The sequence below is a fragment of the Octodon degus genome, unplaced genomic scaffold (assembly GCF_000260255.1).
Source record: "Octodon degus isolate 3935 unplaced genomic scaffold, OctDeg1.0 scaffold00003, whole genome shotgun sequence".
NCBI lineage: Eukaryota > Metazoa > Chordata > Mammalia > Rodentia > Octodontidae > Octodon > Octodon degus.
The window spans coordinates 3294236-3311494 of record NW_004524579.1 but is presented as its reverse complement, the minus strand read 5'-3'; the positions used below and the strand labels follow the sequence as shown (position 1 = coordinate 3311494).

Below are 17259 nucleotides of genomic sequence, written 5' to 3'. Positions count from 1 at the left end.
TGAGTCTGATCTACATAGTGAGACCCTGTAGACCCTGTACTAAAATCATTTTCTTTCATATTAAATTTTAGGGTTAATAATTACAAGTTTTTATTCTTGATGAAAATCAGTAATTAATGTATATTTATATCAGCTCTTATAAATTCCTTAGATTTAAATTAATTTTGCTAGATATGAAAATTGACAGGTTACTAAATAAGATTGTTTCAGAATTTGTTTTAAAAGTATTTTACCTAAGAATATTATAAATTAGTAATTTTGTATGTTTTTAGAATTTTAGCTATTACAGTTATCAATTATTCCAGCTTAGTTTTCTATATGTTTAATTTTCCAACCTTTCTCATATGCTTTACTTCAAAGCATTTAAAAATGTAGGTGTTCCTAAATTTTTATGGGTCTTTATATATTTTGTATTATTTATATATAACACGTCATTTACAAATAGATTTTCTGAAGTTATACATGCCCACTCAGTTTTTTCTTTAAATTCCACTTTTATTTAAATGTCAACTTACTCTCTCAGCACAATGATAAGCTGAGAATGCTAGCTAGAATGGCTTTTTGCTCTATTGCTCTATTGCCCACCAGTCTCCAGCTCTTAGGCTCAAGCAGTCCTCCACGACCTCAGTCCTCTTAAATGCTGGGAGTTGGTTTGCAGAAAGGATAATGTATTCCCAAGTGATTTAGCACTGCAGTAATTTAGTAATGTAATGATAATCTTCTCAAATTGCTCTCATAATAATTTTCAAAGATAGGTTAAACATTTGCATGCAAAAGTAATCAAGTGAAACTACATACGTGACAAACTTTTGTGGGCACTGGTCCTTAAAACAACCATTTTAGGAAAGAATAGTCTTGGTGGGTTGCTGAGATAGCTTAGCGGACTAAGCACCTGCTTAGGCAAGTGGAGAGATCGGGATTCGATCCCGACACCATATGCGCCCCCCCCCCCCGACCCACCAAGCAGGCCACTGACTACTGGTGTGGTGGTGCACGCCTGTAATTCCAGCACTGGGGAGGCTGAAAACAAGAGAATCGCTACGAGACCAAGCTGCATAGTGAGACCCTGTAACAAACACAATAATAATATAATTTTTTTTTTTTTTTTTTTTAGACAGGATCCACAGGGGTCTTTTATTTTAACATTTATTTAGTGTGTGTGTGTGTGTGTGTGTGTGTGTGTGTGTGTGTGTGTGTATGGCCAGTTCAGCCCACCAGCGGCTGGCTGGCATGTGGTGCTGGGGGATCGAACCGCGGTCCCTGGGCTTTTCCAAGCTTGTTCCAAATAGGTGCTTTAGACCACTGAGCCATCTCTCCAGCCCCAATAATAATATAATTAATAATTAATAATAATAATAAAATAGTCTTGGTCTTCTTAAGCAAAAGTAGAGACATTCCTTTGTGATCAGCCCTAAGAGCTATTCACAAGGTTTTGCATTTAATACTTTCAGCTAAAAACCTGAAACATTTGCCAAATTCTTTATTGTACTAGTGTATATATACCTCGCATATGACAAATTGGGAACCAGTGTTGCAGAAAATATCAAAAAGTAGCCAATATATGCATAGAGCTTCCAAGAGAGCCACTGATCGTGTGTCACAAATCACAGTGGCATATTCTGAGAAGAATATTCAATGGAAAGGGTAGCATTGCACCTCCGTGACTGTGCGGCATTAGGAAATACACTAGATAATAGCACTGAATGGAATTCTTGAAGATCCCTACCTTTTCTGAAAAGCAAATCTCAGCAAATGTCTCTAGATTACACAAGGAGGCCACTGAATGCTTTCAAGCAAGATGCAGAGCAGGTGCCCCCCGTGGCTGGCGCTCCAGCCCCCGTAGTATGAAGTAAAAGGCTGCAGGTGGCATGAAGGTAGAAGCGTCAAGAGTTCAATCTTAAAGTTGTATTCACGTAAGTCTCTTGCATGTAGACGTTTGCTCATAAATTTTAATTCCACATAAATTCAGATGAAGATGTGAATCTAAATAAATGGTTGCTGCTTTATGCAAAGATAAGGAATTAGAATGCCTTATTTATTGGCATTTCTCAAGGCACACAAGCCATTCAAAAGCTACCTTTTGCCCCCCAGAGTTTGTAAGCTAATAGAAAAATGGATTCCAAGTGTGACTGTTATTGCAGGTTTGTTAAAGGAGAGTTATTCAGTTGAAAAACTAGCTAACTTGCTCACCATATTTGAGCACCTGAATGAGCTTAATTGAAAATGGCAAAGGCCTGTGAAGACTCTTACATGTACAGACATTGACTGAAGTGAAAATTCTGGTTTGACAACAGGATGAAATTGGCTTATTTGTGGTACGTAGCAGGAGTTATATTTGAGATCCTGAAACAAATTTAAGAGTATTAGAGCAAAACCGATGAATACATGAGGAAGCCCCACCCACTGTTCTGAAGCGCTAAGTAGGAAATTTTTTGAAGAACAGCTGTATTTCCACAAGAGAATTCAGCATCACATTTGTCAGGGTGAGAAATAAAAAGAACTGGGATAAATTGATCCTTTGTGGTACATGACATGAAAGAACTTTTTGTCATTTGAAGAGCTGATGAATACTATGCTGCCCTATACTGCCTGACTCCGATGAATAATATTTTCATTGCTATTAATTATCAAGGATTGGATGTTAGGGTCACAAAACTTGTTTTAAAATGTATTGGATAAACACAAGCTCAGAGGTATCATTAAGCATGTTTCTAATCCCAGCTGTTCATAAAGCTAAAGCAGGAGGATCACAAGTTCTAGGCCAGCCTGGAAAATTTAGGGAAACCTTGTCTCAGCCTAAAAACTAAAAAGGACCAGTGATGTCATTTATAGTACAGTTCTGGATTCAATCCCTGAAGTACTAGAAAAAAGAAAAATCAAGTTTAAAAATGTTCTTGTTGAAAGTCTTGTGCATATCACATGGTGAAAATATTCCTCAAACTCCATATTTCATTTTTCTTAATTATGTTGTACAAAGAAAATATAAAAACTTCTTTCTTCGGCAAGCTCCCTATAGGTTTTTCTCAAACTATCTCAACCTCATTCCCACTGTACTTGTGTGAGAAGGATTGGTGGGTCGTAGAACAACTAATAAATTATTCTGAAAATAAAATATTTCTCAAACTGCAAGTTAGTCATGGCCTAAAGTACCCCAGAAAGTTTAAGTGGTTTTCATGCTTTTGTCAGTACTGTCATATGTCTCCAGCCCTTCCTAGTTGTGTTTTTTGCTTTCTCCATTTAGAGGATTGCTAAATTATCAAGGCTGGTCTTGACCTTAAGACCCCCTGCCTCAGTCCGGTGAGATTACACCATCACAACCTGCAGGTATTTGTAGACTTCTGAGCAGGCCCATTGCCATAAAATTCATCCATTTCAATCCACATGCAAAACCATGAATTCCTTATACTCTTCTTTGCTCCCGTCTCTTCATTCATGGATATTGAGATTATTAATAAGTACTGCTTTGTTCTGGTGGAAGGGGAATTTTGATTAACACTGTGTCTATTCCTGTTTCACAATCAGCCCCTGCCTTGGTTGTTTTCTCATTGCTAACACAAAATACCTGACACGGAGCATGAAAGGAGGAAAGGTTCACTGTAGCTCACAGTTTTCAAGGGTTGCAGTCCCTAGTCAGCAGGCTTCATGGCAGGATGATATGGCAGGGAGACACTGCAGAGGAGAAACAGAAACAGTGCATGGTGAAGCAGGGCAGGCAGAAGGCAGCAAGCAGCCACAGCAGCCCTTGTTCTTTCCCTTATATTTGATCCAGTCAACACACCCTATAGACAGGTAGCACCCACCTGCAGGCTGGGCCTTCCTGTTATCCCTGTTAACACAAGACTTCCAGAAGCATGCCAGAGCAGCTAGTGCCCTAATTCGGTAATCACACACCCTTGATCCCAGCATCACACACTGTAGATCCAGCCACTTCCAAATAGCCCCACTACAAGACACAAGGCTTTGCGGGGCATCTAGACCCAAGCCATAACAGCTATTATGGAAGAAAGAATAATAAAGGCATATTTAGGCCCCCAAATACTTTTCTCATTGCTTCTAAATATGCTTTGATGTTACTTGAATAAAAAAGGATCAACCACATGTGAGTATTTTTGTATATTTTCAGTCATATGGTTTATGTAGTACTATTAACTACTAATACATTTAATATATAAGATCTGTGGTTTCCTGTTAATACTTTATAAGGATATTATGGTTTTATGGTTAACATTAATTTGAGGTATTGCTTTAAGAGTAAAATGTACTTTAAAATAATTATTTCCCTGGTGTTTAATTTTGTATTAATAATATTAACGAAGTTTTATGCAGACTGGAATGTAGTAACTGCATATTATGTATGTAAACTATGCAATAGTCCAATAAAAATTTCTTGCTTAATATTATAATGTTTTAGCTACAAACATTTAAGTGTGTGTAGATGTCTTTTGAGTTTTATTTATCTTGTGGGCCAAGCTTATTTTGCTGTTATCCCAGAGAGTATATTTTCTTTCATTCCATGTTACAGAATTTTGGAGCTTATACCTTGGAGCTGTCTGAGCATGTAAGCAAAATTAGTGATTTGACATAAAGAAGATTGTTCTGTCAGAAAAAAAGTTTTAAAGTTCTTCGATTGTTTGTAAAATAATAGAATTTCAAATTTATTACATGTGCGTGATAAAATATTATGGCATCCATTGCACAACAGTATCTCCATGAGTACAGTATCTCCAACAGTATCTCCATTACACAACAGTATCTCCATAAGTACGGTATTGATTCCACAAAAATTTCCAGCTCCAAATAATGCCATCATACTATGGAATAATACCAGCTTAATGCAATTCATTGAAGTGTTTGAGAACTACTGAAGTCCTTGACAACCACGCATTCCTTTTGTATGCCTAGAAATATAGGCAGGTTACACCATCTTCTATAAAAAACCAGTTCTTTAAAATGTACTGTACATTTTAGACCAGTTTTATGTTTACAGAAAAATTGAGCAAAAGTAACTGAGTTCCCTGTATGGCCTTCGCTGTCCAGATTTGCCAGTATGACATCTCGAGTAATGTGGCACTTTGGCTGCATCTGCAGAACTAAGAACGATGCATTATTGCTAACTGAAGTGCAGGTTCTCAGGAGTTTGTTCTGTGTTGTACGTTTTGATGAGTTTTGCCAGAAATGGGTTCTACTTACCATGGCAGTGTCACACAAAATAATACTATATTTAAATTAATATTTTAAGACAGCTTTTCCATCAATGCTTCTTCAAAACCCCTTTCAATAGTCCCCTATTAAAAATGATAAAATTAGTGCTAGAGAGATGGCTTGGCGGTCTAAGCTCCGGCCTGGCAAGTGCAAAGACCGGGTTTGATCCCTGGTACCACATGCTGTGCCGCCGTGCCAGCCACCAAGCCTGGGCGTGGTGGTGCACACTTGTAATCCCAGCCCTGGGGAGGCTGAGACGGGAGGATCATTATGAATCCCAGCTATGTTGCGAGACCATGTAACAAAACATAAATGAAAGATTTTTTAAAAAGATAAAATTGCTTCATGCTTTGAAAACTAAAAATTGAAAATCTTGTTCATTATGTTCTTTACCTACTCTTCATAAATTAGATGTTTTAATAATAGAAACAATCTGGCTGCAGCAACTTATCTATTTCTTTGTACAAGAGCCAAAATTTTGTTATATTATTTTGTGCATCTTAAAAATAATAATTTAAAAAATTAAATCATGTGTTTTTGTTATCTCTTCTTTTGAAATGGGTGTTGTCCATTCTCACTTTTAATTTTGACCCAAAAAGCTTTTCATCAACTGTAAGCTATGAGTTATGGATATATATTAAAGGTATACTCAAGATTGCATAACAGCAGATTTCCCCTCTTTCCAGATCAACTTTTCAGTTTCTTTGAGAAGAAAAACCTTTTGTACAGCATTCAGAGCTTCACCCCAGAGCAGAGTTGAATCTTGAAAAATTTAAGAAAATGTTCTCCGATCCTTCTAGGGCATAGGTGATCAAGACAATAGAAAATAAATACTGCTCAGCAGAAAGTAAGTGAAATTCACATGATACCCATTCAAAATAATAAGCATTTTAATCTATGTGACTAGAAATCAATAAGACCTAGCTATTTCTGTTAGCCAGGCACTGTATATGGAATAAATACCAGTATAAAGTGACTATATCTCATTAAGGAAAACTTTCTTGGTTGACAATTAACTTATTTTTATCTAAAGTACTGGTCCATAGTATTTCTTTAACATACAAAGAAATTATATAATAGAATATACTTTTTTTTTTTTTTTTTTTTGAACAGGGGATTGAACTCAGGCCCTTGCGCTTGCCAGGAAAGCACTTATTCCACTGAGCCATCTCCCTGGCCCCTAGAATATACTCTTTAAGTCTGAATATGCTTCCCAAAGTTTGCTTTTTAAATATTAGATTGCATGAGAAATAGTTTTATTTTTAAAATTCAGAAAAATTAAAAGATCTATAAACCTGTTCATATTAGTTATAGATAAGAGAGAAAGGAATAGTAACTAACTGATGAGTTAGTAGGCTCTGCAGGGTTTCCTGAACGATGTTTCTCCGCTGACAGACCTTGAGTCACCCTCGTCTTTCTGATTCATAAGACGTCCTGTGACTCCTGGCAGGAAAAAAGCACAGTTTTCTCTTTCTTGCAAATACATTTTTGTCAAAGGCCTTCTTTCCTCCTGAAGGCACTTTTAACGCGGAAATCCATGCAAGTAGCTGAGTGCTGGCTTGTAGAACAGTCAGCCGGAGCGGCCGAGGAGGAACCCTGTGCCTCTGTCGCTGACACCCTCAGCCTAACATGAGGGTCCCACGTCTGTTCTCTGCGGGGCGTGTTAGAGTGGGTGATGTCACGGCGCCCTCACGGACCTGAAGCTGGTGTTCTCTGCAAGCATCAGGCTGTTTCGTCACTTCCGTAATCTTACTGTTCTGAAAGCATTGAGTTTTAATACTTACAGAATCGTGGGCTTAGTTTGACTCCTTTACACTTTCTGGGGGGAAGACTCAAGGGCACACAGCATGGGGCAGAGGTGGCTTTCTGGATTTTGTCCTCCAGCTGTACAACATGACAAGTGATTCCTGTCACAGAGTTAAAGTTCAAGTATATTATCCAATCTGAAGATCTGTTGCAGTGTCTGCCACTGGACAAATATTAATTCAGTTTTTCACACTAGCAGCAACTTATTATCAAATCCATTTATTTGAAGTACCTGTGTGTCTTTTGTTATTCTTAAATATTTCTTTAGCAGTCTGCATACTTCTGTGTTTTTTTAGTTCTTAAAAAGTGAGATATTAATGGATATTTAATGAGCATTTATACTGTTTCCACCAGGAGGTGTATAGAACTCTCTGTCAGATAATCAAAATGGGTTTATGTTATGCTTTGGGAGAGTGAGTCTAGTCACAGGAAAGCATTAAGAAATAAGCATCACTCATTGTAATGATTATTATAATAAAATGAACTATTAATGTATTTCAATAGATAAGAAATGAAAGAAAATTAAGATAAAATTCCAGTGCAGTCTCCAATGAAGGCAGAGGCTGTCTCCTGAAGGACGTCTCTGTAGGTTCTTCCCCGGTGGCAGTGGCCTCACTGTAGCACTGTGACATGGAAGAGAGTTCCAGACAGACAGGGTGGTGAGTATATACGCGATCAGTAGCGAGGGAGGGGACAGCGACTGAATCTACCTGACCGGGAAGTTGGCATCGCAGGACAGGACGGGAGTGAAACCGAGGAGACACAGTGGTCAAGAGTTAGCTTCATGAGCTCAAGCATCATGTCATGGATGTTATGCAGGAAGGAGAAGATCAGAAAAGAGCTCCCGTCCCTCCGGGGGTGCACCATGACCTGGAGCTGGGAGCAGGGCACCCAGGAGGTGATTCCAGCAGTCCAGATGTGGACTAATGAGGACTCATGCTGCATGACAGCCATCCACAGAAAACCTGGAGAGTGAATAATTTTGGCATCTAGTACAGTGCTTTCCTTTTGTAATATTAAAAGGTATATACTTTTATACTCAAAGTTGGTAAAAGTCTATCATTTGATTTCTCAGCAAGGTTCATTGTTTTGTTGTCTTAAAAAAAAAGACTAAATAGCATTGTTCTCTACAAAATATCCCTACTCATAAATTTTAAGTCACGTGGCATGAAATGGATAATTAGTTATCTTTGTGGCTACCTCTATTTTGAACATTTTAGTTTAACATAATTGAGTTTAAGATACCACTTTTATTTTCATCTTGGAGTGAGCATAATATTAAGGATGATGTATGTAGCATTATGTGGAAAATAATATATTCAGTAGTTAAAGTACTTTATTATTGCTTTCAAGGATTTTATGGTTACTAAGGGAAATAAGCGTGTATGTTTTTCAGCTGTGGTCTTGTGCATACCTCAGTAAATTTACATTAATGAAAGCAAAAGGACTGTGTTCTGTTTGTGTGGGGGGTGTTGGTGGAGTCTATAAATACTTAGATAATAGAGAAATGCAAACAGTATATGAATATATCTATAATTGTGCCTATTGATTGCTTTCCAAAGCATATACTATGTAATTATATGGTGCCCGAATATAATATAAAGAGTTTTAGAGATGAAAAATTGATTTTGATTTAATCTTTTTACTTGGTTCCCGTACAATTTTTTAAAAGGACTGCAAAGGAAATAATCTTTTTCAGAAAAAATGCTGTTATTTTGCCTTGAATATTTCTACTTTGAGCGTTCATAAGTATATAGCCTAATTTTTATTACCCGTTGAGACACACGCTAGTGGACACTGCATTTAAGGAAGCGTTAGCTTGGGGCTGGGAATGGAGGGGGTGGAATGCCGGGCAAGCACATGCAGCTCCATCAGTGCTGAGCACACACCGAAAGAAACATGTGTTCTTTCAATTTTAAGTCATTGCATTTGAGATTGACAGAATGCACTGAAACTTTTCTGACTCTTTCAATTCTTAGGACATTTTAAAAATACTTCTATTCATCTTGAAATTTGTAAAACTGTTGTCACTTAACAACGCTCAGCCCCATGGAAAAGAGGAATTTTGAATTGTTGATGTTTTTGTTACCATCAGTTCTTAGCGTGGTACACCAGAGTGTGCATCGAACGTTACTAAAGATGAAACATAGTACTCTTGTTCCTTTCTTTAAGCATTTGTTTGAAAATGACATATGAAGACAGTGTGCCGAGTCACCAAGATAGCAAGGAAAGTGTGTCCCAAAGCTTTGGTCTTACTGCAGGGCAGGCCTGTGAGATATAGTATTCAGCTTGCCCTGTCAAGAGTGAGCACCAGGGCGTCGCAGCCCCCTCAGGGACCAGAGCTGGGCGCAGGCTGATCGGCCCTTGTCCAGGGTAGGAGAGCATGAGTGAGAGGTTAGGTCAGGGGGAAAGCGGGAGCTGCCCTGAGAAGCCAGCACTCAGGAGCCTGTCAGGTAGCAGAAGGCTTTGAGTGAGGAGCAGCCAGGGAACGGCTCACACTGGCAGCGTGGTGCAGGCGTCCTTTGGCATCTGACGGGGATTTGATCCTTGCGTCCAGCAGATAACCAAAGCAAGAGACTCTCAGATCTCTGACATGAAAATCACGTAACATTTACACATCACCAACACCCCTTCCTGCGTACGAAGTCATCTGCGGAGTTCTTATGCCACCTCACACGGTGTAAATGCTCCGTAAGCAGGTGTTATGCTGCCTTGTTTGGGGAATACTGACAAGAAAAGAAGTCAGTGCATATTCAGAACACTGTACAAATGTAATTTTTTTTTCTTTTGTAATATTTTCAATCTGTAGTTGGTTGAGGTTGGTTAAGTCCTCAGATTCCGAATCTGCAGATGCAGAGGTCTGGCCAGATTTTTATAATGTGAAAACATCTTTAAGAATATAAGACTAGAACTCCTGTGTTTCGTGCTGCTGCATGTTCTAATTTCACATAAACCCAGCAGAGGTCTAGGTGTCATCTTCGCCCTTGTCGTCTGATTAGACTTACGTATTGTTTCTTTTACAGTGAACTTTAGCAACTGCAATGGAAAAAGAAAAGTACAGTATGAGAGTAGTGAGCCGGCGGACTTCAAGGTGGATGAAGACGGCGTGGTGTATGCCGTGAGAAGCTTTCCGCTGTCTTCGGAGCATGCCAGGTTCCTCATCTATGCCCAGGACAAGGAGACCCAGGAAAAGTGGCAGGTGGCAGTGAAACTGAGCCTCAAGCCTATCTTACCTGGGGAGACCACGGAGGTACGGTGTCCATAAGACTGCGGAGCTGAGGTTTAAATATCTTGCTTCCAGCCTTCCGAATAAAACCCACACTCTGCTTCCTATCCCATGCGTAGATGGCGAGTGTCTGAGTTTTTATCAGGTTCTGTCCCTTTAAGTATTTTGTTTTGTTTTTAATCTTATAAGATACTTAGACTAAATATATTTTAAGCAACGAGAAATTGTATTTGAAAAGTCTGTTTGTACTTTGATGTGTATAATCTAGTCTAAATTAGAAGTAGTTTGTTTTTAAATTTCTCAGCAGCTTTTCAAGCTGTTGAATATAACCACAAAATAAACAATTCTTTACAGTGTGCCATGAGTCAGACTTATTAGACAGTGTGCGGACTTAACAATAGTAACACAGAATCCTGGCCGGGAGTGTTGGGTTTGATCTTGGTACTTAATAATTAAATTGGGGAGCATGAATTATTTATACACGGATATGACTTTTAGGAATGATGTACTCCCTCTGGTGGAAGCTCTTGTGAACAAAGATAAAACGAGTGGGGTACATGTCCAGGGGTATTGTTCGGTTCAACAAATGTTTATTGAGCACTTACTTTGTGAAAGTCATTATGTTAGGAATTTTAAACAAGGTACAATAGCTTGGGGAAGTGGTGTTCGTAATGTTTTCTGAATATACTAGTGCTTGTAGTTAAGACAAGATATATGAGGAGACACACACATTGGCTTTGTTGCCCACTATTTATGAGCTACATTTTGTGAGTTTGTTGTACTGTGAAGGAGAGGGACGCATGCATTCCTTTCTGTAGTTGCTATCCATGCATATGTTGGGCTTTTATTCTATGATGTTTAACTTACTAGTCTATTAATTGTTATGGGGAGTCGAGTGGTTACAGTAATATGAAGTGAGAACTGGTAACTAATGGGGTAAAGAGATGCTTTTGCCGTTGTTGGCAGCCTAGCTTGGACGTTTGCACTAACGCGGCAAAGGCTAATGTCTGAAATGCCTGCAGATGCTGGGAGGAACAGAAGAAAAAGTTGACGTTCAGCAGAGATTAATACCTAGTGTGCGAAGTGGGTCATTTACCACATCCATCATGGCTGACATAGGTTTAGAATAATTACAGCATTAATTCCGTGGGATTTAATAGGGTCATAAATATTTGAGACATTCCCTAGCAGTATATATTAAACTTCTCTTGAAATTCAAATTATATTTTAGCACATCAAGATCTGAATTTAATGTACAGTAGCACATTACCTGAACTGTGGTTTAAACTAATGAGAAATATATAAAAGGGTACTATTAAATTTTGCTTAAATATTAACTACTCTCTCAGATGCTTTATAGAAATGGCAAATAGTTTACACAATTGAACTGTATAACAAATTGCTCAGAATTCAATTTTTTGATGACCAGAGCAACACCAAAATGGTATGATATTTTCTATTATTTTAACAGGGGGACAAGAAAAGCCCTCCCCCACCGGAGTTACTTTTTGTTCATTATAAACTGGTTCTGTGTTTTCATGTAGCTGTGATATTGATATTCTTTCAGACAGCGTTTTTGCTAGTTCTCATCAATATCTTGTAATTTTTTAATGCAAAGGAATCACGTGAAATTGAAGAAATAGTATTCCCAAGACAGTTCACCAAGCACAGTGGCTCCTTGCAGAGGCAGAAGAGAGACTGGGTCATCCCTCCAATCAACCTGCCAGAAAATTCCAGAGGACCCTTTCCTCAAGAGCTTGTCAGGGTAAGGCCACCTAATTTTAATGATTTCCATGGTGTGTGGCAAGCATGTGTTAGACATGTTCCTGGCTCTTTTTAAAGTCTGTGACATCAATAAGAATATTTTTTGTGTGTCAGTGGAATTTCTGCAGTGTGTTGGAAAGCCTCTTCCCTTTTCATGTATTATCTCCTGGCTTATTTACAAGCAGGGCCTCTTTTAGGTCCTGGACGCTGTGCACAGTGAGCTGGCTCAGGGTATAGCTCACGGACTGACACCAGCACACGTTTCTGTCTACTCTGTACCCGCTCTGACAGCACAAGGCCTGGAGAGGCCCGGACTGGAAGCTGAGCTCCCCCTGATGAGTTCTGCCCTCCACACATAGCTTTTGGACCAAAGGAAAAAATAAAGGGCAATCACTGCTAAAAATGCCAGCACCAAGTGCATTTGAGAGTTTTTTAAAGAAAAAAAAAATGACCTCTGATACCATTAACAGCATCCCTGGGGTGGTGCAAAACCAGACGCTTTCAAATCTGAGAAAGAAGGTTTTTTCAGTTATTGCAGATTCATGCCGTCAGATGCAGAAATTTTTAAAAAATAGTTGTTTTTCCATGTTTAGTAAAATTAGCAACTCATTTTCATTACAAAAGACAGTAAGACAGAATTATTGTATTCCTGGTTATTAAAATGTAAATGTTTCTGTAGATGATTGTTTTAGTCCTCCAGCATGCCCAGTTATGGCTTATATGCCACGCTAGTGAGCATTATAATTCAGCTTAGCAGTGAGTATCACCTCCAAAATAAAGGTGCTTTCCATTTCAGAATTCAATGAATATGAGAAAATAGAAAATCTAGCTTAGAAAAGCACAACTAGATTTTCTTAATGGATTAGGTTTATTTACCCAATCAATAAAGATGCTTTTATTATGTTCGAAGAGTATGGGCCCATCTGTGCCTCTTCCATCCCTATCTTCCTTTTTTGTGTAGCATGTTGGACTCCAGTCGCTGCACATACATCGACTCAGTTTTCCTGGGAGTCGTTGTGTTTGGAAGAGAGGGCAGTGAGCTTTAGTGGACACGGCATTTGAGGATATTTTGACATCTGCTCTCAGATGCTTTGTCATTAATAAAAAATCCTGGTGGTAGATAACACCTTAAAATGCTATGAACAGCTTTAATTGCAGTGAGTACTGTTAGTACAGTACAAGGAAAGAAATATGAAGTCCAGGCCTAACCATTATACCAGAATTCCACGTGAAACTGTTTTATACTCTGACAATTACTTCTTACTGTGACTTATGCTGAAAGGGAAACAATTTCTGTTTTCATTCAGTTGGACACTTACTGTGTTAAATGATCTAAGTTGGAAACTGTTTCTAAAAACCGACACTTAAATTTTAATATTTCTACACTACCCCTAGCAAGCATTCTTTTAGAGGTGGGTGAATGACGCCCCCACTCTTTCTGCTGAGAGGTGATTTCTGTTTTGAAGCCCATCACTCAGAAGTGGAGGAGGTACTGGGAGAGTTTCCAGGGCATCCTGGGAAGTTAGAGCAAGTCTGTATCTGAACAAGGCCTTGAAGTGCGGTGTGCACTGTCACTGACTAGGACCTCATTTAATCTCTCGTTTAATGTGATTGCTTTCTTGATCTTCAGATCCGGTCTGATAGGGACAAAAACCTCTCGCTGCGGTACAGTGTAACCGGGCCAGGAGCTGACCAGCCTCCGACTGGCATCTTCATCATCAACCCCATCTCAGGCCAGCTGTCAGTGACCAAGCCTCTGGATCGTGAGCTGATAGCCCGGTTTCATGTAAGACTTCAACTGGCTGATAGACCAATCCATGTTTTCCTGTTCCTCTAGACGTTTGTGAAGCTTACCATTGCCTCTTATCTGCTAGACAGCCCTGACACTGTGCATCTTAATGGCAGAAATCATTTTAGCTCTTTGATTTAACAGTTTGAATGTTTTTTTGTGGAAGTGATGAATGTTCATGGTAAGAAGGACATAGTGCCAGAAAAAAACAAAGGAGAAAAGGAAATACCCTGAAATCTCATTACTTTTCACATGTTGATACTTGCCTTCAGATATGTAAGAACAAATGTATATGAATGAGGGCAAAACTGTTCTATGGAAAGTCTTGAGAGATTACAACATTGTTAACAGATGTATAGTATTATAATAAAAGTGAGTCCCCAGAACTATTTTATGATGAATAATCCATAGGAAACAGTCACTACTTAGTTCAGCCTCTATAGTTTATGCATATAACTAATACCAGTGCAAAAGAACCCAATCTCTCCCTGTATGAATTCTGTCTGGAAAACTGTGGTAAAAACTTAGGAAATATATTCAGGAAGATTCAAAGTAAATTATTGTTCTTCACATGTTTGCAAGTTAGAAGAAAATATCCATAGCAAAGTAGAATTAATTACAGAATTATAAGTATTATGAATAAATGCTAAGATTCAAGGTTGTTTTATAATTAAGGCAAACATTGGAATATAATGGATTAATAAACAAATCAAGAAAGAGCATAGTACTCTATAGCTATGGAAAAGCAGGAGTACAGCTTAGTGTAGGTCACGTGCCAAGTACTCTACATTCAGAGGGGATGCACTGCTACTTTAACTCGATAGAAGGTGTCCATAGAAACCAACAGCTAATCTCCCACATAACAGGAGAACCATAGAAGCATTTCAGTTCAAATGAAACAAGGTCATGGAACACTACACAGCCATTTAAAAGGATGTAATGAATCTTCGTGTACTAGATGAAAAGATTTGGAAGATCTTCTGCCAAGAGTAGCTGAGTGATTATATTTGTTTAAGAAGACAAATAATATAAAATTTCTCCAAAACTACCAATAAAACAGAACTAGAGCCGTTGGAAGAGCTGTCTTACGTACTCAAGTAGTTCTGTTTGTGAGTGGCATCGTAATTTAAAAAGATAACCCAGTGTGAACATGCCCTGTATACAGTCAATATTCTGGACTTGCCCATGCTCCGCGAGGGTGAGAGTGTGTTTTGTAGAGCCGTGTTAATATGACTCTGCCAAATACACTTGTTTAACAAGGGGATTTGAGAGCAGGCTGTGGCTTTGAATCTAGGTTCTGTCAGCAAACAGAGCAGCGTGACCTCACCAGTCCCCTATCATCTCTGAAGCCCAGTTTCCTCAGCTTCTAATGTTGATCATTTGCCTTCTTCCTGCATATGGGTCAGGTGAATTAAAATCCATTGAGATCTGAGCACAATGTCTCATCTGTAGGACAGTAGAGGTGGTGATTTCCTACTGTGTCTACTCGAAGTATTTGAAGAGGACAGATTTTTAGGGAAGAATAGCTTTGTTCTCTTCTGCTCTTCATCTATTCTTGCTTGTTGAGTAACGCTATGATTGTATATTGGTGTCTTTCTCACAGACAGATCTGCTAAGAACCTTTGTTTTCCAATTACTTTTGCAGTTGAGGGCACATGCAGTAGATATTAATGGCAATCAGGTGGAGAATCCAATTGACATTGTCATCAATGTTATTGACATGAATGATAATAGACCAGAGTTCTTGCACCAAGTCTGGAATGGGACTGTTCCTGAGGGATCGAAGCCTGGTAAGTTTGCAAATGATAACTGGGAGATGACTTGAGGACATTTTGCATACCTGGCACTGTCATCCAATCAAGAAAAGGAGAGATCATGTGAGATTTTCAGTGTCTTTTCTTTTTTTTTTTTTTTAGAATAGGCTAAGGGAAAGTAACTTAGGGAAATACAGATTGAAGAGTGAAAACAGGAAGATGTGGTCCTTCCTGTCCACATGATGATTTTTTTCATCATTGAAACAGTACATACTATACAGTAGTGGATTCTATCCCATGTAAATGTACAGGAGCTTCTCGTGCTGCTGTTACAGCCAGGGCAGCTGGAAAGACAGCGCCAGGTGACCAGAGCCTTTCGACCCACAGCGTACAGAGCCAGTTGCAGGAGGCGCTACGGCAGCAAAATCCCTGCTGGGCACCTGTGGGCTACTCAGCTTCTCTGTATTCTGGGAACCCAGTTGTGCAGTTAAAAAGAAAAAGATGTAATAGCAGGATGAACATGGTCAAAGTGTGTTACGCATGTACGAGAATGCCACAGTGAGATTTACATGCATGTGACGTACACATGAAAACAAAAACCACAGTGAGGGCTCAGTAAGCGCTGTGGTTGCAGCCCTCTACTTACTAGTGTTTACTCCCTTGGTGGCCCTAATGTCCTTCCGCACCTTCTTTTCAGTCATTGTAACAGAACTGGCCTCGCCTAGCAGCAACGCTGACCAGAAGCCCCGCCTACTATGAGGTGGGACTTCACAAAGGCCAGGTTCTTGTACAGAAAACTCAGCAGATTTTGGTCACAGTCGAAGAACAGTGACACGAGGCCTGTTTAGTGTGCAAAGCCCGTGCACAGGGCAGTGGTCTGGATAGCAGCGGTAAAAGTGTGGTGAGCATTCCTGAGAAAAATTGGTGTTTAGAGAAGTTGAATTTGCTATTTGCTGTGCAATTTGTAAAGCCTTAACTTTTAAAAGAGTTACATAATACTGTGGTCGTCTCTGTAACTTCATGCAGCTCGCTTACATACAAGAGGTGTCTCGCCCTGCTGCCCTGCACATCCTTTTCCTTGGGCCAGCTGCAGGTCTCTGTATTCTCAGAAAGATGGGGTGGGGCGGGGAGCCCCTGGAGGGCTGGGCAAGGGGCTCACGTGTCTGCAGCTCTATCTGAGTCACGTTTTCAGAGTAACTCTTTTCTTTATTTCAAAATACAGCATAGTTGAAGTGTGTCAGATATACCCTTCCCAAAACACAACCTATGCAGAGATCCCCAAAATAGATCAATCTTGGGTTCTTTTTTCACCACAGAAGTTTTGCTTCTAAAAATCATTTGGTATTTTTTTTTCCTGTCTTACTTCGAACTTTATAAAATATGGTGCTTCACAAAAATTGATAAAAATAGACTCTTCACACTATATTTATTATGCATCTGACCATGGATTTCCCATAAATAAAAGACAATAGGTAATCACAAGAAGCAAAGACTCTTCATAATTTCATTTCCTGTGGTTTTTCTGCAAGTCTGAAAATATCCTTCTAGATAAGGCTTCTAATGTGACATCTTTCCAGTTAAATTGCATCGTCACTCTTCTGGCTCAGGGCTCAGAAATGTACTTTTCTCTGTGAAAGCCTGAGAGAATGTTTTCTCTCCATGTGACTCTCCTTAGGCACACTCTACATCATTGATCACTTTCCTCTTTGGCCCCATAA

At 39.1% G+C, this 17259-nt stretch overlaps 1 protein-coding gene across 2 annotated transcripts in view; it reads left to right on the top strand.

Annotated features, from left to right (window-relative positions):
- Positions 1-17259, top strand: part of Cdh2 (cadherin 2) — a 244133-nt gene that overhangs the window by 166063 nt on the left and 60811 nt on the right. For both annotated transcript variants that reach the window (XM_004623550.3, XM_023714056.1), the window contains 4 exons: positions 10032-10258; positions 11853-11999; positions 13629-13784; positions 15433-15577. In XM_004623550.3, the coding sequence (XP_004623607.1) occupies positions 10032-10258; positions 11853-11999; positions 13629-13784; positions 15433-15577 (675 nt within the window). The remainder of the gene's footprint in view (positions 1-10031; positions 10259-11852; positions 12000-13628; positions 13785-15432; positions 15578-17259) is intronic.